Below are 24,148 nucleotides of genomic sequence, written 5' to 3' on the forward strand. Positions count from 1 at the left end.
AAAATGAGGGAAAATCAAGGGTTTCATCAGCCAAGTGGAAATACAAAAAAGAACCATTATAAAACCTGAGACGTATTATCTGAAGTCAGGAATTCAGCAGACAGACTCAGACGCAGACGGGGCAGCACAGAAGGACAGAAACGGTGAGACACAGGCTCATGGAAAAGGTCCACGCAGAAGGACAGGACAAGACAGAGCAGAGCGAGCGACAGGCGGGCCACGGGGGAAGCACCACACGGCACAGCTGTGGGCCTGGCAGGGACACCCCACGTCTGTGGGCTCGTGGCCTCGACACAGACCAGACAGTGCGTCTCCCCCACCTGAGCTGCAGTGTCAACGTGCCCCCCCGGAACCCCACAGAGCCCTGGCGCAGAAACTGACCGGCTGACCCGGCGCTCACAGGGGAGGGTGGAGACCCGAGAGAGCCGAGAGGAGTGTGAAAGGGGGAGTAAGCGTGGAGGACTCACACCTCTCAGCTCCTGACCCTGCTCCAGGTAAGAGCGACCACAGCGGCGCGGTGCCGGTGGAACGTCAGAGCCCCAGATCGACAGACAGACCAGAGCCCAGGATGAGCAACACTTGCACGGCCCGTTGTCTGTCTGTAAAGACTCTGTGTATTTATTTATCTTAGAGTGAGCGCACGTGCGTGAGCGAGTGAGCATGGGGGAGGGGCAGAGGGAGAGGGAGAAGTAGACGCCCCACTGAGCGCTGAGCCACGGGTGACTCAGCCTCACAACCCTGAGGTCACGACCTGAGCCAAAACCAAGAGTCACGGGGCGCCTGGGTGGCTCAATGGGTTAAAGCCTCTGCCTTCGGCTCAGGTCATGATCTCGGGGTCCTGGGATCGAGCCTGCTTCCCCCGCCCCCCACCTGCCTCTCTGTCTGCTTGTGATCTCTCTGTCAAATAAATAAATAAAATCTTTAAAAAAAACCCCAAAAAACAAAAAACAAAAACCCCAAGAGTTAGACACTCAGCCAACTGCGCCAGCCAGGCGCCCTGTGGCCGACTGGTTTTTGACAAGAGAGAGCCCTCACTTCAGCTGCGGAAAGACTGATCTTTCCAACAGACAGCACGAGGGGGACTGAGCAGCCACCTGCAGGGGGACGGATTCCAGACCTTTGCCAGACACAAAAATTCACCCAAAGTGAACCAGAGACTTAAATGCATGCGCTCAAACTAGACAACTTCTAGGAAAAAATCTCCATGATTTTGGATGAGCAAAGATTTCTCGGATATCACACCAAAGCATGATCTATGAAATTAACCAATACAATGGATTTCATCAAAACGAAAATCACGTGTTTCAGAAGACGCCATTAAGAAAACGAAGAGACAAGCTGGGAGAAAACACCTGTAAACACCCGTCTGACGAAAGGCTTATGCGTGGGAAGTACACAAATGCTGACGACTCAATGAGATCAATAACCCGACGCAAATGTGGGCAGAAGGTCTGAAGATCTCACCAAGGAAGACACAGAAATGCGACTGAGACCATGAAAAAATGCTCAACATCACTGCTCACTAAGGGGCGCCTGGTTGGCACAGTCGGTTAAGTGTCCAATTCTTGGATTTGGCTCAGGTCATGATCTCAGGGTTCTGGGATCAGGCTCCATGTCAGGCTCTGCATTCAGTACAGATTCTGCTTCAGATTCCCTCTCCCTCTGCCCCTCCCTGCTCACATACTCTCTCTCAAATAAATAATCCTAAAAAAAGAAAAAGAAATGCAAATTGGAAGTACAGCAGATCTCACCTCCTGTCTGCTAGAACTGGAACAATGACTTAACACAACAATAAGGGCTGGCCTGATGTGGAGAGACTAGGGTCCTTGCACACTGCTGGTGAGAATGTAAACAACAGCCCATGTGGAAAATACGAAACATAAACTTGCCCTATAATCTGACGATTCCATCACTGCATAGCATCACTGCATAGTCAGGTAAATGAAAACGTCCACACAAGGGCCTGGGTGCAAATTCTCACAGCAGCGTTATTCTTAACAGCCCCAAACTGGTAGCAACCCACAGCCCACGAGACGGTTGCTGGGCAAACAGAGTGCGCGCACCCACACAACACGGAGCTCTTCAGGAACAAAAAGGCAACCACTGCCCCATATCCTACAACGTGGGTGAAACTCTGAGATGTTTTGCAGAAAGAAGGAAGCCAGACATAAAACACTGCAAGCTGTAGGACTCAGTACACATGCACTGTCCAGGAAAGGGACTGTGTGGAGACACAGGCTGATGGCGGTCACCAGGGGTGGCGTGGGAGCAGGGAGTGAGACCACAGCGGACAATTCTAGATTTGTGAAGAATCACCGAATCATTTGCAACAGTGACTTCCAGGGTGTGTGAACCACACCTGGACAGAGCTGCAAGAAAGACACGATATGGGGCGCCTGGGTGGCTCAGTGGGTTAAGCCACTGCCTTCGGCTCAGGTCATGATCTCGGGCTCCTGGGATCGAGCCCCGCATCGGGCTCTCTGCTCAGCAGGGGCCTGCTTCCCTCTCTCTCTCTGCCTGCCTCTCTATCTACTTGTGATCTCTCTCTGTCAAATAAATAAAATCTTTAAAAAAAAAAAAGAAAAAAAAAAAAAAGAAAGACACGATATGAACGCTGGAGGGAAACAAGCTGGGAGACTGGTGAGCCGAGCCAAGAAGGGCACGGCTGAGAGGAGCACACGGGGAGCCATGGGAGAGGCCTGGCAATCAGTGTCGGCGCTACGGGCTCCTGACTGCCTGAAGCAACAACGGTGACGGCGTGTTGTGAAGATAAAGGAAGGAGGAATGGACAGAAGTCAAACACACAGGAAGTACAGGTGCATTAGAGAAAAGCCTCTGACACGACAATGACCAAGAGAAAAGAAGGGAAACGTAAACCACCCACGTCAGAGCTAAATGAGACATCACCACAGACCCCAGAGGCACTAAACGCACAAGGAAAGAACTTACAGTGAATTTCACAATTGTGATGAGATGGACAATTTCCTTTAAAAAACCAAAACTTACCGAGACAGATACAAGAAACAAAATATAAACATTAGAAGTCCTGTATCTGTTAAAGGAATCGAACCCTTAACAAAAGTCTTCCTGGAGAGGTCTGGCCCGGATGGCTTCCATGGCGAGCTCGAGCAGACACTCAAGGGAAGAAGAGTTTCAGCCTCACACCAGCCGGCCCAGGAGGAAGCCCTTCCCAAGGGAGCACTGTGCCGACATGGGAGCCCAGCGAGAAGGTCCCGGGAGAGCTGCAGACCGCGCTCCTCAGGAAAACACGTGCAGAAGCCTGAGCAAAATATCAGCAAATTAAATCTAGCAATACAGAAAACGACAGTACATCCCAACCCTAGGACGTCTGCTGCAGGGCTGCCCGGTGAGGAAGCTGGAAACATGGAAGTGTGTGAGCAGACCACAGCGACAGGAGAAAACAGACAACAAATGAAGGGGCTGATGCCACGTGATCATCACAGATCTAATACTCCATCCTCGAAGGTAAAGCTCTCAGCAGACAAGGAGGTGCCAGGTACGTCCTCCAGCTAACATGCGACATCTACAAAACCAACAGCTAGCATCACACTTAGCCGTGAAATGTTAATGCCTTCCCCAAGACTCTGAGTACGTCAGTGATGGCCACACCATTATTGCTTCCAAATCAGTGCTTCAAAAGTAAAAATTCTCTGTATCACAAGACACTGTTAAAAAAGACACCAGTTTGGGGCACCTGGGTGGCTCAGTGGGTTAAGCCACTGCCTTCGGCTCAGGTCATGATCTTGGGGTCCTGGGATCGAGTCCCACATTGGGCTCTCTGCTCAGTGGGGAGCCTGCTTCCCTCTCTCTCTCTCTCTGCCTGCCTCTCTGCCTACTTGTGATCTCTGTCTGTCAAATAAATAAATAAAATCTTAAAAAAAAAAAAAAAAGACACTGGTTTGCGAAACTAAAACCAGACTGGAGAAAGATTTACAATCTGTCATTCTGACAAAGGCCTTCTATCCAGAATATATAAAGAACACCTACAGATCAATAACAAAGAGATGGCTCAACTGGAAAAGATCTCTGAGTGACCAACAAGCACACAGAAAGGTGCTCACAAGAAACGCAAATTTTATAACAAAAATGAGGGCATCGCACACCTAGGAGGGCGGCTGAAATGTAACAAGTCCGGACAGCTGAGCGTTGGCAGGGTGGAGCCCTGTGGCCCTTGTCCCTGCGGACAGAAGCACAGAACAGAAACGAGAGTCGACAGTTTCTCAAGCACATGACACCACGACCCAGTAACCCTACCCCTGGTATCTACCCCAGAGAAATGAATCTACACACCTCCGAAAAGATTTCCACGGAAGGCTCCTGGCAGCTTTACTCAGAAAGCCAAAACAGAAACCATCCCAAATGTCCACCAACAGGATAACAATGCCCAGCTGTGGGACTCTTGGTCATGAGAAGGAATTAGCTGTTGCTACGTGAATGTGGATAAATCTCAAAGGTATTAAGGGGACGCACGAGACACAGGAGCACAGTCGCCGTGCGTCCATCCCACGCAAGCTTCAGAAACAGGTCAGCTGCCGTAGAGGAAGAGAATGCAGCGAGGTGGCTGTCTTCGGGGGGTGGCTGGAAGGAGGCACAACAGACCTTCCGGCGGGCCAGAACATTTCATATCCAAGCTGGTGTGCCCCACACACGCACCACGACACGGTGAACCACACACAGATCTGTGAGTCACGCTGCATGCACACCACGCCTCAACAAAAGGAAGCGAAAACACACTCACGGATGTGACGGACAATGCCAAGTGTGGATGAGAATACGGAGCAACACGGAGCAAGCCTCACCCTCGCTGTCTTGGAGAAGTCTGCCGGTTTCAGCACAATTAAAGCCGCGTCCAGCCCAGCTGGTATCTGGCACCGGCAGGCACAGACCCAGAGAAGCGCCCACAGAGAGATCCTGATGAGAATGTCCACAGCAGCTTTATTCATAATGTCCCCAAACTGGAAACAACCCAATGTCCTTCATGGCAGCAGGGATAAGCGATGGAACACAACGCAGCAATACAAAGACCGAGTGACAAGCGACGCAGCACAAGAAGGAATCCCGGTGCAGCGCCATGAGCCGCAGGGCACAAGGGAGCACGTGTTGTCGCGTTCACTCACACGAGGAGTACGTGGAACGTACCCACAGCAACAGAGCCGGGCCAGCGTCAGCTCTGGTGGGTGCGGGGGAGGGGTGCTGAGGCAGGAGAGGACCTTCCGGGGGAGGAGCCCGTCCTCTCTCTTCACCTGGGTGCAGACAGCAGCACGGGGGGCACAGGTGTAAAGGCAGACGCAGCACGTGCCCGATGCACATACGCCTGAACGTGCGCAGGTCATCGTCCGCGGAAGCGCAGATCAGCCCCCCCGTTCAGGCCCTGAGCCTGAGCTCTCGGCAGTGAGCGTCAGTGAGTGTGGACGGCAGGTGCCCCACGGGACTGCTAGGCAGGTGGGCCACCCGCCACCGGGAGGTCTCCCGTCACCACCACAAAATGGGAACATGAATCCCATCTCTCAAGCCAGCCACCAAATCTCAGGGGATACAAGGGACAAGGAACACGTTAAATGAGACCATCGGGATGCAATCTGCAGAAGGACACGCAGCCCGACTTCTTAAACAAAACATGCCAGGAAGATGCAGAGGGAAGCCCGCGGGTGAAGCCACCACCCAGCAGGAGCCGGGCGTCGCCGGGATCCAAGCCTGACACACCGGAGGCCACGGGCAGCCCTGGCACCGAGGACTCTGCCGGTGACACCTGCCATTAGGGGTTCTGGCTCGTCGCTCCATGATGACGGCGCCGTCACAACTCTGAGAAAAAGCACCCTTAGCTTCGGGTGCAGAAAGCAGCTGACACCTGCGGTTCCTTTCGATCGACCCAACAGAGGACACGACATTTCCGGCTGAAATAAGAGTGACCCCGAGCCCAGAGCCACTGAGGCCGGGTGACGGCGTGCGGGCAGTCGTCGCTCTCGCAGGGCTCTGAGACACAACCGACTTTAGAAAGTTTTAAGACTTGATGAAGGGGGTTAGGTTAGGTGATCTCTCCAAAGGGCCCTAGAGCTGATACGGTACAATTCTTCCCAAGCACGGAAGTGAACTAATATTAGCAAGAAAATATTAATAATTGATGTTCAATCAACATTTGGTACGACTGAGGAAGTTCACTTAGGTGAACACAAGCCCACTTTCCTATTACTGAGCGGAGAAACGAGAAGCGAAGATAAAAAATGGGTGTGGGGAGCCTCCTGCACCTGAGTGGGGAAGAAAGCGCACCAACAGCTCCAGATCAAGGTGCACAGAGCAGCGAGCGAGGACGGAACTGGTGGGGACAGGACGGTCACCTGACAAAGCCCTTGTGGCCCAGGTGTGGCCATGAGCTTGACCGGCCGCTCTCTCTCCCCCCACACACCATGGCACTGATCTCTGCGGGCCACCTCCAAGCTCTGGAATGCAGACTTGCTGGAAATTCTCGGTAGCCTCTCACTTCCCACTGGCTTGTAAAGACACATGGGGCCGCCAAATTGGCGCTGCTTGTCACTGGGGAAGATGTGGCCTTGGGATGAGGGCAGCCGAAAAGAGTGTGGCCGTCCTGATCTGGCTAACGCCACGTGGCACTCATGTGTGGCTGACCTGTGTGCAGACCCTGCCGGCTCCTGGCCTGATGAGCCCCGACAACACCCTCCCCTTGGCCAGACCTCGTTCTGCCCACCAAGGTCTCACCTGTTGCCAGGAGCATGTGGACAAGCGTTCACACAACGGGACAGACTCCCACATCCCAGGGGAGGAACCGTGGGGGGGGGGGCTCCTCCCTCACAGGCTGCCTGGCACGAGATGGGGGAGGACAGGCCCCACAAGCTGTCCATCCACTCCGGGGAGCCGTCGTCTGGTCCCCAGGCTCCGCACTCAAGGCTACAGGAAGGAGGGAACACGCACTGGCTGGTGCTGTGGTCCTCCAGCCTGGCCTCTGACCCCCAGCACACAGGGACGACCAGATGCCACCTCCCGAGGGCGTCTGTCCTGGCACTCACCCGAGTCAGTAAAGGGGCAGCGGCTGTCCGGAAAGGCCGCATTTCCTCCCCGCTGTCCCGGCCCCCAGAAACTAACACTCGTCCACCTCGGGACACCGTGCGAAAAGCGAGCCTCCCTAGAGCCTGCCTCTCCCTGGCGAGAGCGCTTCTGAGGCAGCCGGACCGCAAAGCCCTGCTGTGCCGTGAGCTGCCACAGAAGATCAGACAGTGGTTCCCAGATGAGGCTGCCCGCAGGAACCCCTGTGAGCTGGCAAACTTGCTGAGCCGGGACGCCGCCCACCACGGAGGCAGCCCTGCAAGGGGCCCAGGCCCCGCCCTCACTCACCCTCTCCCTTCGCCCTGCTGTGTCACCAGGGCGGGAAAGAGCTCAGGTCCCAGCCCTGTGGGACTGCTAGGCAGGTGCGGGACCGAAGCGGAGGCTTAACCAGCTGAACGCAGTGACCCCAAGGGTCAAACCATCACTCGTTTTTCGGCAATCCTAAACAACACAGAAAGCTGTTCTTGTGTTCTGAGGTGCTCCGGCCAAAAGTGGGTGACGAGGCCCGGCTCCTGCGGTCCGCGGGCACACCCTGCCCGAGAAGCCCCCGCACTACGGCTCCGACCTGCCCCTCCCCACCCGACTCTGCAGACACCCTGATGTACATTCAGCCTGAAGACACCCCCCAGCCCCACCAAGACGCCCGTTGCTCAGATCCCAGAATGAACTTGGTCTGGGGTCACAGGTCTCCTGGGGCAGCATGGTTACGCCAGGGAGAGTGTCCTGGGCAGGGGTGGGGCCCCAGCAGCCTACACGGCTGAGCCCCTGGGAGCCCCAACCCCACGTGACCAGGGTTCTGGGGCGGCCGGTACAGCCTCCGCCCAGCAGGCAGGTTGCCAGGAGGTCCCACGGCACCGCCCTGATTTAGCGCCTTGGGCAGAAATCGCCCCCTTGGCCAGAGGTGGAGATCCTGGGGCGTCAACCAGAGGGAATCCACGGAGACTCAGGAGGGACGCGGCCTCATCAGCAGCTGGCGTGTCCCGCAAGCTGTGATGGCAGCACCTGGCCCGCCCACCTCCCCGCCTGCCCTCACATCAAGGCCATCTCACGGGGCCCCATCTTGGGCCACGGAGAGCCTGTCACCCCAGAGCCGGCCTGTGCCAGGCTCAGTGGGGAGACCTCCAGAGCCCAGGACCCCAGGCCGTCTACCGCCACCGCAGAAGCCCGGCCCCACCTTACACGGAGCTCCTCAGCAGAAGCTACGAACCGTCTCCTGAGCCCACATGGTGCAAAGCAAAGAAGCTGCCGCTGCTAATTTACATGGAAAACTGCGGAGCGTTTCCAGATCCCCTCAGAGCCTGAGGCTTCTCTCATACCTTAGAATGCATCTTGCTAACGGATGCACAAAATAAACTGAGAAGCGCACAAACGTTCAGACACAAATGCGTACACACCCAGACCTCTGCAGGGAAGTGACCGTGTCAAGGACGATGGGTCGCAAGCGGACAGCTGTGTTACGCTTGATACAAAAAAGCCTGTTAAACCAACAACTGCACCCCCCACGGCTGAACGCCTGTGCCACAAATCCACACACTCACGACGTACTTAAGGAAAGTGAGACGGCGCCCCGAGGTTTTGAGCTGGCCGCCCACCAGCGCGCCCTTGTCGCTCACACAGCGAGAGGGTCCACGTGTCAACCACTCACCCACACACGCCCAGACCCTGCACTGCTTTACGTCCTCGGGACACCCCTCGGACAGAAGGGGCGACATCCTAAGGGGAGTGAGGAGATGCGGACACCTGGCCAGAGGAGGTGAACAATGCAGGGGCAGGGGCAGAAGTGGGGCCACAGTGAGGAGGGCAGTGGCCTCGGGCATCACGGCTGTGGGCACGTTTACTGCAAGAGAGGCTCGAGTGTCGGAAGGGGAGGGGGCAAGGGGACACGGAGCGCCCCGGGAGACGAGGCCCGGGCTAGCGGGCTGTGAGGGTACCGGGTCCGGGTGAGTTGCCTGGGGGGAGACCAGGCTTGGGTTGGGGGGGGGGGGCAGCGCTTCCTTCCTATTCCTTCTTCGTGGTTTCTGAGTCCGTGGTTTGGGGAAGAAAAGGTCTGCTTGGTCTCATACTGCTGCCCCGAACAGTGTCCCTGCCACGCCCACCAGGAGCACACACATCACCCCCAAATCAGGAGCTGGGACGCGGGGACCTTCACAACATTGGCCGATGTCGGCCACTGGGGCTGCAAGTCGGGGGGGTTGGCCTCTCCCTCTAAAGGGAACCTGGAAGCTGAGGTCTCCAGAGATCTGGTTCTGCCCCTCCCTCTTCCTGCCTCTAAAACCCAGCCGAGGACGGGGGACCCTGGGCAGCACGGCAGTGGCTCCCGAGAGAGGCTGGCCACTCGTCCAGGTCAGGGTAGCCATCCATCGGTCAGGGTTGGGGAGAGCAGGGCTCTGGGTCAGAGCCCTGCCAAGAAGGGGCGCGTGCATGGGGGGGGTCACACATCACGTCTGCTGGGAGGCCTTTATGTCTAGAAAGCGGACAGTGCCCCAGCCTGCTGCCCCGAAGGGCATCTGCAAGCCGCAGACTCTCTGTCCACTAAGACCGCTCGGGACCCTGCCGCTCAGGAACAGACGCACGCTGGAGGCAGAGCCGTGGTGGCTGAAGGAGCGGACAGAAGGCCCTGAGCCCTCCCGGAGCCGTGCCCTGGGCTCTCGGGACAGGTCCGAAGCAACCACCGAAGCAACCTCCACCCCTGCTGGCCAGTCCGCGGCTGCCCCTTCTCTAACTCCCACCACCGGCCGTCCGCAGACAGGCTCACTGGCTCATCCGAGGTGAGTTCCTCCTGGACTGAAACTCTAGCGGCCGCCAGGGAAGAAAGGGTCCCCTTCTCCACGTTCAGTCTTCCTGGGAGAGGTGACCGTGTCGGCTGCGACGCCCCTGCTACGTGCTGGGCGCTCCTGCACATCCCCGGGGCAGCGCTCACACTGCTCCTCCTCCCCAGAGGCCGAGACCGAGGGTCAGAGAGGCAGAAGGTTGTCTGGGCCGTGCTGCTCCGCGCGGCTGAGCTGGGGCTAGGCCAGCCGCCCCCAGAGCCTCACTCCAGACGTACGTGTGGATTCAGGCTCTGGGCTGCGAGGGGAGCATGGGGCCTACGGCAGACAGGAAGGTGGATGCTGCTGAACGCCGGAGACCAGGGACCCTGAGGCGCCTTCGGGAGGGCTGCCGGGCAGGGAACCTGGGCGCTTTCCCTAACAGACCGTCCACTGGGCCAGGAGCCTTCAGGCAGCTGGAGTGCTGGGTGAGCGCCCGCCGGAGCGCCAGCTGGGTCTCCTCTGGCTGGGGACGGTCCCCCCCTGCAGGATGGCCCCTGTACCGCCACCAATCCACACCAGGAGCCCGGCCCCAGGGGTGCCCTGGCTCTTCACCTCGGCAATCTGCCGATTTGGTGTTTTGAAAAGTAGTACGACATGACCATTCTCTTTCCAACATCTTCCCTGTGACTAAAAGCTCTGTTCATCACATAAGTTATAGCAAAAGTCGACGCACATTTCAAAGCGCCATGCTTCAGCGGCTCCGCGGAGCGAACGCAGCCAGCCGTGCGGGGCGGCCCCTCCCGGGATGCAGGCCCAGCCGCTTTCTCCAGGGCCGGTGTGTGTGGAGCCCGGCCTCAACCACCACAGACGGGAAACCGAGGCTCAAACAGTCCAGCGGCAGGTCCGCACCTGACCAGGTCTGTCTTCCCTCCAGAGTGGCCTCGTCATCACTGCGCTGTTCTGCAGGGGCGGCTGTTCCGCAGGGGGGTCTGGGGAGCTGCCCTGCCGGGCTGACTGGGCGGGGAAGGAACACCTCGCTGCAAAAACGCACACGTCAGGGACCAACAAGGGCCCCGGCCTCACCTCCTGCTGCAGAACAAAGGAAACACCATCCCAGCTGGTGTTCTGGCTGAGCAATGGGCCCCGAACGCCCTGTTCTAATCCACGTGGATACGCCACCTCGTGGGGCAAAGGGACTCCGCAGACGCGGTTAGGGTTTGTGAGAAAGCAGGGTGCCCTGGCCACGCACATGGACCCCGTGTGCTCACGGGGGCCAGAGACGACGGACAGAGCTGCGGTGAGGCGGCTGATAGGCAAGGGCACGGGGCCGCGGGATGCCAGAAGCAGCAAGAAACGGCCTTTTCAGACACAGGCAGCCCTGCCCACACTCTGACGTTTGCTCCCCAAGACTCTCAGAGGTCGGGGTGTTGCTTTTCTCCCAGTCTGGGATCATTTGTCAGAGCAGCAACAGGGACTCGCACAGCCGGCAAAGCTGACGCGGCTGAGGAGGGCGCCTGGTCCACGGGCACCCGGATCCAGCCACGGCGCGAGCCTGACCCCAACTTACCAGCTGCGGGCTGAACTCGGGGAGCATCACACAGGCGGCCCCCACCCAGAGCGGACACAGCAGCTTGTTGACCACGCCGTGCACGTGGTGCAGCGGGAGCACGTGGAGAATCACGTCGTCTTTACTCCACGCCCACTTGTGGACCAGCCCCGTCACCTGTGGGATGACAGCCTCAGATGGGAAGGAAGCCACCAGGCCAGCCAGGGCCTCCGCAGCCGGGGACACAAGCTGGGAGGCTCGCACTCTGCCGGCCAGTCCTTCACAGCACCTGGAGGGGACGGCGGCCCATGCCCAAGGGTCTGCTGGCTCGCCTGCAGACCCCCAGGTCCAAGAACAGAACCGGACACGGTCAGAGCTTTGACGTGGGGGCCCCAAGGCCTCCACATGCGCTCATGGTGGCCCCCTTCCCAGGCTGGCAGAGGTGTGATCCCGGCTCCAGTGGGCCCTGGGGTTCCACACGTCTGCAGGGTCCAGGCCTGAATCCGAGCGCCTGCCCTACTCTGCCTCCTGACTCGGCGCCTCCCTCACCCCAGCTGAGCGGTCACAGCACCTGGAGCTGGGTTCCCACCACGTCCTGGCTCTGAGTGAGCTGCACCGTGAAACATGCCCAGTGGAATCTTCTGAAAGTCACCAGTGAGAACGCCGCCCACAAGCCTCCATGACACTGTGGGCAAACACAGGGACATACGCACCCTCACAGGCACTGGGCAGCAGACGGTCTCTGCAGACAAGAGGTCGTCTTGCAGGAGACGGAGAGAACCTGCCGACGATGCCGTGGCTGCAGTCAGCCCGGACTCAGTTTACCCCACCACTGAGACTCAACGGCACTGACCTCACACCTCACCTCTGGTTCCGAGCGTCTCCTACTTACTGCTCCTAGAGAACAAGGGTCTGGACTATGTATCTTGGAAGCAGGGAGGACAGAAATGGCAGTGAAGCAGCCGGGGAGCTCGGCTGAGATGCTGAGCCCTGGAACACGAGACCAGCACCCGAACGCGGGACCCGAGTCCTGCGCTCAGATTTCCCGGAGAAGGCCGGTTCTCAGTGCTGAACCCGCGTCCGAATGTTCGCGCCCCAGCTGCTGCCTCTGAAACCCTCAGCATCATACACGGGCCACACTGTCCTTCGCTGGCTGCGGAGCCCTAAGGAGCCCTCGGGGGGCCCCGCTTTCCCAGAGCCTGTCCCATGGGTCCGAGGGACTGGTGGCCACTTCTGGCCACAGGCTTTAGGGAGGGCCATTAGAACGGGGGCAGCCACGGGTGGTGGCCTGGGAAAAGCAGGACAGACCCCCCCGGGGCCCCCAGCACTCACCATGGCCTTGATGTTGCGGTGAGTGCTCAGCACGCCCTTGGGCCTCCCCGTAGTCCCGCTGGTGTAGATGATCATGGCGCCTCGGTCTCTCCAGTTCCGCTCGGGCACCTCCCACGCCCCAGGCTCCTCAGGGGCCGTACCATAGACCGTGGGCGGGAGGGGCAGCAGGGGGACCCCCAGCTTCCTGACCACCGGGCGCAGGAGCTCCAGGTACTCCTGGCTGGCGAGGACCACAGCGCTCCGGGAGTCCCGGATGAAATACTCCAGCTCGGCCTGGGGGTGCTTCCGGTAGAGGGGGACGGCGATGCCCCCGCTCATCCACGAGGCCCACTGTGCCACCACGTAGGAGACGTCGTTGGAGCACATGAAGGAGACCCTCTCCTCCTGGAGGTCCCCGTCGGCGCGCTCGAGGAGACGGCACAGCTCCCGGGACAGGCGCAGGCTGTGGTTGTAAAGGTCCCTGTACGTGTGCTGGCCATGCTGGTCCACGAGAGCGATCCTGTCCGCAAAGGCCGGGGCGCGGGTGTACACCGGGGCGCTCCTGTCAGCACAGACGGCTGGGGCCGTGTGCAGGGGGCTGCTTCCGCCGCCTCTCCAGGGGGCCAGCCGCTGGGAGGCCACGGCACAGAGCAGGCGCGGGAAGGACATCATGGGACAGGGCAGCATCACGCCGGCTGGATGGACCTGGGGCGGGGCCGGAAGAGAGGAACAGCAAGCACGGTCACCGTCTGTTCCCACCTCTGCCCGCCCGACGGAGCGTGCCCACTGCGCTCCCGAGGTGACCTCCCCCGGCAGAAGGCGAGGCACACCATGGGCCACCTTCCAGGTTCATCACTGCCCGATGCTCCAGCTCGTCTCCTCGCAGGGACGGACTTCAAAAGCAGTCAAGATGCTAAAACGATGAAACGCGGTAAAACCAAGGAAAACCGAATTCAGTGTCCTTAAAGTAAATTCTGAAGAACGGTTTTTATTTTTTATTTTATTTTATTTATTTATTTGACAGAGAGATATCACAAGCAGGCAGAGAGGCAGGCAGAGAGAGAGGGGGAAGCAGGCTCCCCGCCGAGCAGAGAGCCCGATGCGGGGCTCCATCCCAGGACCCTGAGATCATGACCTGAGCCGAGGGCAGAGGCTTAACCCACTGAGCCCCTAGGTGCCCTGAAGAATGGTTTTGAGCTGGAAAATGACTAGCCAAGAGGGGAAAGCCCCAAGGATGGCTCAGCACCCCTTTTCTGTCCACACACGGGCCAAGCCCAGACACGCGGCTCACTTCTGCTCCGCACGCCCCCCACAGGGAGAGCATGTGGGGACACAGGTGCGCGGACCCGTCCTGGGAGCGTCAGTCCAGCTTTAAGCTGAATCGGGACTCCTCCCTCTCCCCTAGCTAGTGTAACTATTAAAATAACCGCCCAGTGTGGCTGGCCAGGAGGAAGAGCCTGCTGAAAGAGGCTGCGGCCAGCCAGCGTCCGAAGGCAATGTCCTGAGTGCCAAGGCAAGGGAGAGCCAGGCAGGGCCAGGCAGCCTCCTGCAGTGGGTCTGAAGCTCCAGCCTTTGTGGGCTGGTCTGGCTCCGTGCCCACGTCCTGCACAGGGACAGCACCTCACAGGGACAGCCACGGGCATCGGCACCTAACAGGAACAGACACACTTTCCAGATTGCTTCTGCAGGCACAGCTCCGTTCCAGAGTCGGGAGCCCACAGACACGCTGGACCCTGTCTCCTGTCCCTGGGCTCAGCCCCTGGCCTCAGCGCCTTTCTGGGCTCCATGCTCGCTTGTTCCCCAGGGATTTCTAACGAGCACCATTTGACACGGCAAGTGAAGGCGCCCCTCCCACACTCTGCCGTGGCTGTGCCTCTGAACCTGACCTTCAAGCACCCTGTTCCGTAAACAAGGAGACCACCCTGACCCTAGCTCACACAGAAGAAAATTCAAAACTGCTCAGCCGGCAGGCAGGCACAGACGCAGCCCAGCCTGGGGCTTCCCTCCCGCAGCCGAGCACACCAGAGCCGGCAGCCGCGACAGCCCGTGACTGCACGCCCACCGTTCCCACGGGCGGCTAGGCCCCGGGGACCCCAGACGGTGCCTCTGAATGTCACCAGCTGACAGACGCCTGCCAGCCGTGAAGGGCAGAACAGAAGCTGGAAGTGTTGTTCCCTCTGCGGCAGGCCCAGCAGAACAGAGATGCTTAGGAACGACCCGGGCAGGCAGGGGCCAGGCTCCCCTGTTGCCTCGCTCCGGCTCCGGCTCAGGCTCTCACGCCACCCAGCTCCGCACGCTCTCTCCCCCAGCCTCGCTCTTCTCTCTCCCAGAAACTTGCTACGGGAGACTAATGTGTTATTGTTATGCGCACTAAACAGTTTTGTTCTCTGTTCTTAATTTAACAACAGACTATACACAACAACCTGTAATTACCTAACCAGACACTCCGGGGCAGGGAGAGCTGCCGGAACAGGGTGACGCCTTGAACTCCAGCTGCTCAGCACGCTGGTTCTGGGGCAGCTGGGGCTCCACACGGTCTCTGTGCAGGCCGGCCACGCAGCAGCAGACCGTGCAGGCCTCCGAGGACCCTCTCAGCTGCGGCTCCTTGCTCCGAGGTGCCGTGCAAATATTCCTCAACGCTCCACGGCCCCCTCCAGACGGCGAGCCCTCAGATGGCCCAGAGCCACGCCGCTCCCAGATGAGGGAGGCGGTCTTCCGGAGCCACCGCGTCCTACCACTTCTCTGCACCATTGTCCCGACCCCCACACAGGGTTCAGAGGTGGACTGGGGGCTGGTTCCACATCTCCGGACTTCCGCTAGCATAAAGAAACCTGACACGCAGTAAGGAAACAGTAATGCCATGACCGCGTCAGACATGCCAGTTTCCGGAAGAAAGAGAGCTGGCGAGGGGCAAGGCAGCGTAGCCTGACCGGTGTCCTGTCCCCACTTCTTGCAGAGCCTCCCGTTGCCCTACAGGTGGTGGGGAAAACAAAACAGAGTGTGTGCAACTAGAAAACCTGCTACCCAGCCTCTCCGGCCGGATTCTTGTTGGGAAGAGCACAAGGGAGACATCCCGGGGTGTGCGGTGGAGGGGACCGTGTCCTCTGGGGTGCTAAGGAGCAGGGCACCCCGGCAGCCGGAAAAGCTGCTTCTCCCAGCCCTCTCCCGGGAGAGGTGGTGCCCGGTCCAGGTCTCCCCGGCGGGGGGGCTCCCCTCCAGGATCTCAAAGCACAGACACGTCCTGCTTCCCTCACTGGGAGAGGGGAGCAAGCTGCCTGCGTCTGCTGGGGCCCAAGAAGCAGCATCATCCTGAGCCAGACGGCGGCCGTGAGAAGCTGGAGCCTGGTGCTGGCGACACAGAACGGAAAACAGGACTGCGCCCACCTTCCTCCCTTGTGGGGCCTCAGCAGACTCCGCAAGCAGGGCTGGGATGGACGCTGCGAGAGGCGGTCACAGCAACAACCCCCAGAGAGCCCAAGAGGGAAAGTCCGCCGCCCGAGACCACAAAATAACAGGAGAACCGGCGATCCAAGCCCAGGCCTGGCAGGTCCCCCCACATTCCCATTCGGCCGTAGGACAAGTGGCAAGGAGTGTCCATGATGGGGAGCTCCCGGAGAGGCTGACAGCTGAGTCAACTCCAGAGGCCTCGGCAGCCAGGCTGCCCCCAGGACCCGGGGGGGCCCCTCTGGCTACGGCACCAACTCGGCCCTCCCAAAGGGTAATTCAGTATCACTTCCAAGATAAAATTTAAAAACCTCAGAAAATACAAGCCCTTTGCTCCCAGGTTGTTCTCCTTAAAATGTACCCTCAGAAAACGGTCAGAGATGCACAGAGGGGAGGTGCCCTGTTTGTGTGATACTGAGAACGGGTTCTGAACCAAAGGGTCCAGATGGGGTCTGTGGAGGTCCGCCGGGGAGGGCGTGTGATGGCCGCCAGGCCGTGTCCTGCAAGAGCACCAGTCACGGGGTTCCCAAGTTACGGGGTGCAGGGGATGTCCGTGTCTTCTCAGCACCTCCCGGTTTCCTCTGGTTTTTCTGAAAAGAGCGTGTACAGCCTTCATGATCCGACTTTTTTAAAAGCCTAGTAAATGTCACTTGTTCCTTAAAACTGGAGATGCTTGAACTTCAGCGTTAGCATTTTCTTTCCCACAAAAACGAAAACACAAAAAAATTTGTTCTGGACGGTGGGTCTATGGGTTTGTAAGTCTCTGCAGCTCCGACTTCTCAAACGGTGGAAGCAGACGCCAGGAGAGAACAGCAGTCTTCTCCCGGCGAGAACTGGTTCACAGACGTTTGTGCGGCCAGCGACGTCCGTCCGCGGCGCACACACTATGCGCACGCACAGGTCTGCGCCCACCTGCTGGAGGGTCCAGCCGGGAGCGGGACGCGGGCACGCCCTCCTGGAGGGGCAGCGGGGCTGCAGCTGGCGGGGTGGGGGGCAGGAAGGGCCGCTGAGCCAGTGTGGGGCTCCTGAGCTCACAGTGGGTAGTTCCGGAGCGGATGTCCAGAAGAGGCCCTCCCAGTGCTCCCCGGGGGCCTCACAACAAAAATGGCCAGAGTCCCCTGCAAAGAGGCTGCCCTAATTTATTCTCCCAGCAAACATGCGGGAGCGTGGGCCATCCCTTCACACCGCTCTAAGTTGCTCGGGTTTGTGACCCCGAACTCACTCCTTCACACACAGAACACAGCTCCGTCTTCCCTTGAGCTCGAACAAGCACAATCAGGATCCGCCTCGAACAAGCACAAAACCAACCTCTTCAGGGCAGATGACTGTGTGTCTCCCTCGCGAACACCTCTGGGCCCAGAAAGACCAAGAGACCCCTCAGGAGAGCCCCACCTTCCGACCACGGGGCCTCCTGTGCTCACGGGGTTCCCGTCACTCCCAGCGGCACGGCCTGGAGGGACGCGGCCACTAAGTGCGTGCAGTGAGGCCCAGGGCTCCCACCGACTCCGTCACCCAGCTTCACGTAAGGGCTCTCAGCATGCCCCGGCCCAGGATAAGCAGCGTCCCCGAGCCGCAACGTCACCGAGCCTCGGCCCGGACCGCAGAGACCTGCCTCTTGGGGAGCTGGGCCAGGCCTCCTTCTCCCAGAGGGGACGCGCCGCTCTCGGATTCCACAGGAGCCTGGCCAGAGACGAGGCCCCGGGCAGCCTGACCGTCCAGGCAGACCGCCAGAGCACGGGCGCCTCCCGGAAGCCTTGCCTGACACGGAGGTGCCCGCCGCGGTCTCAGACCCAGCGCCCGCCGGGGCGTCTCTCTTGCCTTCGGCTTCTTCGCGGGCACGAGCCTTGTTGCCCTGTGGGCGCAGCACGACCTGCCACGCGGGCCCCGGGAAGGCACCAGCCGCAGAGCCCACGATGCTCGCGCGCACCAGGGAGTCTGGCTTCACGCTGGATCAGACCGAGCCCGTGGGCCGAGGCCAGTGTGACGCACCCCGGGACCCGGAGGTCAGCGCAGCCCAGCGGTCCTGTGGCCGGCTCCGTGCGCGGCCTGGGGGCACGAGGGCCGTGGCGCGGTGGGAGGCCTGCGGTTTCGGGCGTCCAGGGTCGACCTTCGGGGACCGGCACCCGCGGACACTGCGAAACCGCGCGCCCAGCGGGACAGACACAGGCTAAACCCGCCCCCCGGCCGGAGCCCACGCGCTGCCCGCGCGGCCTTGGGCAGGGGCGGGGCTGGGCCCTCCGTCCCCGCGTGGCCGCCAGCCCGGCTCCCGCAGGAGCTCCGACCCCTCGGAGGCCCGACACCGCTCGCCGCCTCCCAGGAGGCCGCCCACAGCGCCTCCCGCGCGCCTGTCCCCGACGCCGCGGCGCGGCAGTGACCTCGCGCGGCACGAGACGCTCCGCTCCCCGGGGCCGAAGGCCGCCCGCCCGCCCGCCCCGCCCCCGGAGCCGCGCCTCGGCAGGTCCCCGCGCTCCACACGGGCCCCTGCGGCCGCGGGGCGGGGACAGCCGCGGGCCGGGGGCGGCCGGCTCGGCTCTACCTCGGCTGGCCCGGCGCGCGCCTGCTCCTCCCGCGCCTCCCGGGGCCGGTCCGCGGCCGGAACCGGAAACCCGCTGCGCGCGCACCCACCGCGTCCGGCGCCCGAGCGCGTCCCCCGGCGCCTGCGGCTCCTCGGCGGCGGTTCCGGGCGCGGCCGGGCCGGGCCGGGGGCTTCCGTGGGGTCGGCGGCCGCGTCCGCGCGAGGCCGTGCACAGCCCGTCGGCCCGGGCCACTCCGGCGTGCGGGGCGCGCGGGGCTCCCGCGAGGACGCGCTGCCTGGGGCCAACCCCCGGACGCGGGGCAGAGACCGAGCGGGGGAACGGGCCGAGGGCAGCGGGAGGGAGACGGACGGCGGCGGCCGCGGGGGGCGGGGCGGGGCGCGGGGCCGCGGCTGACCCGGCCGACCCGGCCGACCCGAGCCGCCCGCCCGCGGCGCACTCGCGGCGGAGACCGGCCGGGGACGCGGGTGTCCCCAGAACTGCGGCTGCGACCCGACGTCCGCGCGGTGCCGACGGGGCGCGGGCGGGTGGCCTCGGCGGTGCTGGGCCGCGGCGGACCCTCCCAGCTCGACCACAGGCCGCGGGGGCTCCCTGGCCCCGGCTGCGGAGGACACGGCCGGACCGCGCGCCGGGGTCGCGGCCGCACAGACGCGGCTTCCAGGGCTGTGGTTCCCGCGCAGCGGACCCCGCGCGGACAGCCGCCGCCTTCCCAGCCCGCGCCGGACACCGACCTGACTGCAGATGCCGAGATGCCCGCCGCCCCGCCGCCGGTTCCGGGGAGCCCGAGCCAGATCCCAGCATCCGTCCGCTCCGTTCCTCGCGGGGACCCCTCGGGACCGGTGGGAGCGCCCAACCCGGGGGAAGGTGACACCCGCCCATGACCTGGCGCGTGTGCTCCTTTGGGAGACGCGAACCCGGAGGGAGAGTTTGGGCATAGAGAGGGACACCGCACAGGAAAGGGAACACGGGAAGACTTGCAGAGGCAGGGGACCGCGGCACTTCCAGACTCACAGGTGCCCACTCCCTGCAAACGGTGACCGAACCAAGTCTGTGGCCGAGTCTCAGAAGGAGGGACGGGGTACAGGAAGGGCACGGCGGGAGGGGGAGTGCGGCGTGTCCGCCACAGGAGCACCAGGGACGGGGACGCTGGTGGAGGCCGTGCAGGAGGGAGGAAGCAGCACCACCTCTGGGGGCAGAAAGGGGAGGGGGGTCCCTCCAACCGGGTGTAACTGTGATAAAATCATCTTTTTTTTTTACTATAAAATCATCGTAAAGGGGGTGGGAACAAGGAAGCACTTCATGTAAACTTCCTGGCTCTGAGCCAGCAGGAGCACCTGCCCAGCATGGCCACAGGGGCTGTGTCCCTGCCTCTGGCCCCAAGTGCACCAAGAGGACCCCCGAGGGAGGGTGTCCACCAGGCACAGTAAATCCTCATGGCCCTGGGGCGCCTGGGTGGCTCAGTGGATTAAGCCGCTGCCTTCGGCTCAGGTCATGATCTCAGGGTCCTGGGATCGAGCCCCACGTCGGGCTCTCTGCTCCGCAGGGAGCCTGCTTCCTCCTCTCTCTCTCTGCCTGCCTCTCTGCCTAGCCTGCCTCTCTGCCTAGTTGTGATTTCTCTCTGTCAAATAAATAAAAAAATTAAAAAAAAAAAAAAAATCCTCATGGCCCCTCAGTGTTTCCACGGCCTCCCCTTGGCCTCAAGGCAGTTCACAAGGCCGGTGTGCAGATGCCCCTGTGTCCCCAGGCATGGTCCGGACACAGACATAAAGCCCCGCCCTCCTGTAGCTCAGGGCTTGCAGATCGGCGAGGGGGTGCGTGCAGGGAGGGAGTGGTGAGTAACGGACACATGAACAAGGCCTATGCCAAACGAGGTCATGGACTGCCTGTATCCCCCTCCCCCTCGAGTTCCTGTGTTCAAACTGTCCCTTATGTTAAGAACTGGGGTCTTGGCAAGGCAGTTAGGGTAGATGAGGGTGTGAGGCAGAGCCCCCGGTGAGTCCCAGGAGAGCTTGCCTCCTCTCTGCTCTCTGCTGCTCAAGGACACAGCAGGGGACGGGTCCTGGCCAGGACGCCGGCTCTCGGCAGACGCTGGGCTTGGACTGGCGTGGCTGTGGCACGGGCTGTGCTGTCCCCGTCTCACAGATGAGGAAACAGGCTCAGAGAACTCACGGTGCTCGTCCACACTCATGTGCCTACCGTGTGCCGGAGCTGGGACACCCAGTCAACTAACCACCACCCTTGCTGAGCGGGGACCGGGGAGGAAGAAGTAAGGAGGGGCCATGCTGCTGGGGTTCAAACCTGAGGCCCTACAACACACCCCAGCACGGCGAGCACGGACTGTGGGGCTCTCTAGATGCAGAGTTCGGAGGCTGGGCAGGCTCTTGCCCACGGCAGGTGGACCCTGTGTTCAGATGAATTCCGTTGTTTCACTCTTTCCCGAGCCATTCTTGCCCTGCGGTGCCTTAAAGCGGCCGAGCTGGAGCCCAGTGGAGGCCACAGCCATGGGCCCTCAGTAGCTTCCACACACCGTTGGGAAACTCGCTTCCCCCGAGACAGCCCTTGATGAGGCAGCCAGCAGGACCGGTTCCATGGCCTCATCCTTTAGAACCTTCTGTGACTAGCCAAGTGCACGCGCACCACTTCTCTTGCTCTGGTGGTAAACTCGTGTCAACCAGCCAGGGCTCGGGGACGAGCAGGACGGCAGTGACCCCTCTTTCCGGCTGGGTCTGTGAAGGTGCCTCCGAAGGCCAGTCTCTGCATGGGTGTGTGGGGGCAAGCCCTGTCCAGTGCACCGAGGGCCCGCGTGGAACAAGAAGGTGGAGGTGGTGAATCCATTCCCCATGTGAGCAGCGACATCCACCGGCTCCTGCCTGCAGAAGGCAAGGCTGCGGGGTCTTGGCCTCTGGCCTCACTCATCTCAGCAGCTCGGGCAAACAGGCTGAGGGCTGTCCCGGCTTCCACGATTGCAGGCACTGGTTCCTGGTGCATACACCCCTCCCATGGGCCCCGACCCCCTGGAGAAGCCAGGACACCATGCTAACCGCAGAACAGCGGCTGTCCTGGGAGAAGGCGTGCACACAGGCCCTTCTAGGGGAAAGGTGAGGCCAGGGGCCGCTGGAAGAGAACTTAGGAGCGGACTCCAACATGGCGTGCAAGAGGACGGGGGTGTCCACAGAGTAAGCAAGGCTAGACTCGTGTTCAGTGAGGGCTCATGTCCTGCTCATCCCCCTGTCCCTTCTCTCTCATGGAGAGCACGCCAGCGTCTCCCTGCAGGTCTCTGCACGGCAGAAGGAGCTTAGCCAGGAGTCGGGGTGCCAAGGGACTCTGCTGAAGCAGAGGTGGGGTGTGCACAGGGGGCCTATGAGGCAGGTGAGGCCAGGAAGCTTCGAGCTGGTCCCTTTGATCCTTAATTGTGTCTTGTCCCTTTCTTCTTGCTCCACGGGGCTTCTGAGGACAGTCTGCAAAGTACGCTAGCCAGGTCTGCAGGTGGACCGCCCTTAGGCCCGGCCTCTTAACAGCAGACATCCCTGTTTCCCTGTTGTTCAGGAGGACTCACCCTGAGAGCAGATCAGAGAGGGTGTGTGACCTGCCAGGATGCACAGAACCTGGGCCTGCCTCCGGGAGACACAGCAGGCCTGGTCGTGTGGAGCCAGGCGCCCACGGCGACAGAGCTGGCTGGTGTCACAAGGTGGGCGCTGCAGGGCTCCTGGACAGCGGCGTGGAAGCAGCTGTGCCAGACAACACACCCGAACCCCTGGACACCTGCACGGCCCTTTCTCCTGCTGTCAGACAGAAGCCGAGAGCTCCGGAGGGGTCAGGAGCCAAGCATCTACTCCACACGCCACAGCTCCTGGGTCCAGGAGGGTCTCAGGCTGCCCGGAGTGGTGCTGTGGGGTCAAGGGGTGGGGCCATGGCATGGGCTTCAGGGTCAACCCTGGTCTTCAGAGCCCATTCGCTGTCGGGAAGCTTCCCAGTTGTTCCAGAGCCTGGCCCCGCCTAACCTAGGCTCACACGCACATCCTGGGCTCAGCATGGGCCTGGGGCGGGAGGGGAGCGCGGCCCAGGGAGGCCCCGTTTGGCCCCTTGGGAGGCCCAGCGGATGCCCCGTGGGGCTTGGCTTCACAGTCCCGGTCCTGGCCTTGGCCTCTCTCCTGGTTGTCTCCGCTGTTCTTCGCAGCAGCAACTGTGGAACTCAGCTGCTCTCCACTCAACACCCCGTTTCCAGACCCAGAACAGGTCCTTGGAAGCTGTCCGCCACGTTCCATCCAGGTTTACCCGAGCCGTCTCAGCGAAGCGAGGAGACCCTGGCCCCGAGCCAGCACCTGCGGCCCCGGCCTTCCCGCAGGCGTGGGCTGTTTTAGTGACCAGAAGCAGCCGTCAGAGGCTGGCGGGTGGAGGGGCTGCCCCACGCTGGGCTTCTGGCCTTCGGCAAGGAGCCTGGGGTTTCCGTCCTTGCAGGGCTCTCCGCAAAGCACGTTGCCTGCAGCTCTTCTCCAGGCCTCGCGTCTTCCGTTTTCGCAGTCCCGGAGCGCAGGTGCGCCGGCCGGAGGGGCGTGTGATTCCATGAAACCGGCATCTGAGCAGTCTCTGCCCCGAGCCCCAGGCCGCTCTGGAGCGGGTGCGGTGCCAGCCAGCCTGACGTGCTGTGCTTGTTCTCTCCCTGCCGCCCCGCCCCTCTGTGCCTCGGTCACCCTTCCCCGAGTGCAGCAGGTGGGACTGGATAGTCCTGTCCCCTCCCAGGGCCCTTCCTGGGCAAGACTCTGTCCTGTCTCTCTGGAACCTCTGCCCCTAGGTCCCTGCACTTGGGAGAGAGTCTGGGGGCCAGCCACCACCTGCCTCCCTTTGTCCCACGGCGCCAGGGTCAGGCAGGTCCATGGCCCCACACAACGGCAGCCACAGAGGCTGCATGCAGAGACCGCTGGGCCCTGGGGAACTGGACAAGGCACAGGAAGGACGAGGTGGCAAGGATACAGTGACAACAGTGACATGGGTAGAACACTGAGCTCTCACCCTGGGTCAGCAGGGGCCAAGTGACTCCACAAAACCGTCCCAAGGGGACTTCTCAAGCCCACAGAAGGGCCATGATCTCTCTCCTTTTACAGCCAAGGAGAGTGGCGTGGGGCGGACACTTGGAGTGGACAGCAGGCAGATGCTCCTGGTAAGGGGACATGTAGGCCCCACTGCAGGACAGTACGGCCAGGCCCCTGATGCTCTGAGGCCCTGCTCTAGCGCTGCCTGGCTGTATGGCTACAAGCACGTCATTCACTCTCTCATGCCTCACTGTCCTCCTCTGTACTCATAGATGATCAGCAGCTAATATGACAGTTAAATGAGTTAATATGTACAGACTGCTGCGGCCATGGAGTGGGTGCTGTTAGAGATCAGCACCACCGCCGTCACCGCCATGACCATGACCATGACCACCACCATGACCACCATCACCACCACCACCACCATCACCGCCATCACCACCATCATCTCCA

At 61.2% G+C, this 24,148-nt stretch overlaps 2 protein-coding genes across 7 annotated transcripts in view; one reads left to right on the top strand and one right to left on the bottom strand.

Annotated features, from left to right (window-relative positions):
• ACSF3 (acyl-CoA synthetase family member 3) overlaps positions 1-24,148 on the bottom strand; it is an 88,919-nt gene that overhangs the window by 29,592 nt on the left and 35,179 nt on the right. The window contains exons 1-4 of one of the 6 annotated variants that reach the window (XM_045988008.1): positions 15,121-17,744; positions 13,518-13,600; positions 12,709-13,392; positions 11,398-11,553 (exon numbers count right to left, since the gene is read on the bottom strand). In XM_045988008.1, the coding sequence (XP_045843964.1) occupies positions 11,398-11,553; positions 12,709-13,392; positions 13,518-13,520 (843 nt within the window). In that variant the 5' untranslated portion in view covers positions 13,521-13,600; positions 15,121-17,744. Of the gene's footprint in view, positions 1-11,397; positions 11,554-12,708; positions 13,393-13,517; positions 13,601-15,120; positions 17,745-18,667; positions 18,804-24,148 lie in introns of those variants that run through there. The other 5 variants (XM_045988009.1, XM_045988012.1, XM_045988010.1 and 2 more) reach the window with 5 other exon arrangements.
• On the top strand, positions 17,701-24,070 carry LOC123931186 (collagen alpha-1(I) chain-like). The gene is made up of 3 exons (XM_045988045.1): positions 17,701-18,087; positions 18,122-19,504; positions 22,212-24,070. The coding sequence occupies exons 1-3, from the start codon at positions 18,045-18,047 to the stop codon at positions 23,024-23,026; spliced, it is 2,241 nt and encodes a 746-aa protein (XP_045844001.1). The 5' UTR covers positions 17,701-18,044; the 3' UTR covers positions 23,027-24,070.

This window comes from Meles meles, chromosome 19, assembly GCF_922984935.1.
Source record: "Meles meles chromosome 19, mMelMel3.1 paternal haplotype, whole genome shotgun sequence".
Taxonomy (NCBI): domain Eukaryota; kingdom Metazoa; phylum Chordata; class Mammalia; order Carnivora; family Mustelidae; genus Meles; species Meles meles.

Excerpts from the sequence above, each read along its gene's own strand:
- LOC123931186 (XM_045988045.1), top strand. The coding sequence starts at position 18,045 with ATGCTCGCGCGCACCAGGGAGTCTGGCTTCACGCTGGATCAGA. Across the intron at positions 18,088-18,121 it reads TGGCTTCACGCTGGATCAGA|CCGGGACCCGGAGGTCAGCG; the intron begins CCGAGCCCGTGG and ends GTGTGACGCACC. Across the intron at positions 19,505-22,211 it reads GCGGGGACCCCTCGGGACCG|GAGGACTCACCCTGAGAGCA; the intron begins GTGGGAGCGCCC and ends CCTGTTGTTCAG.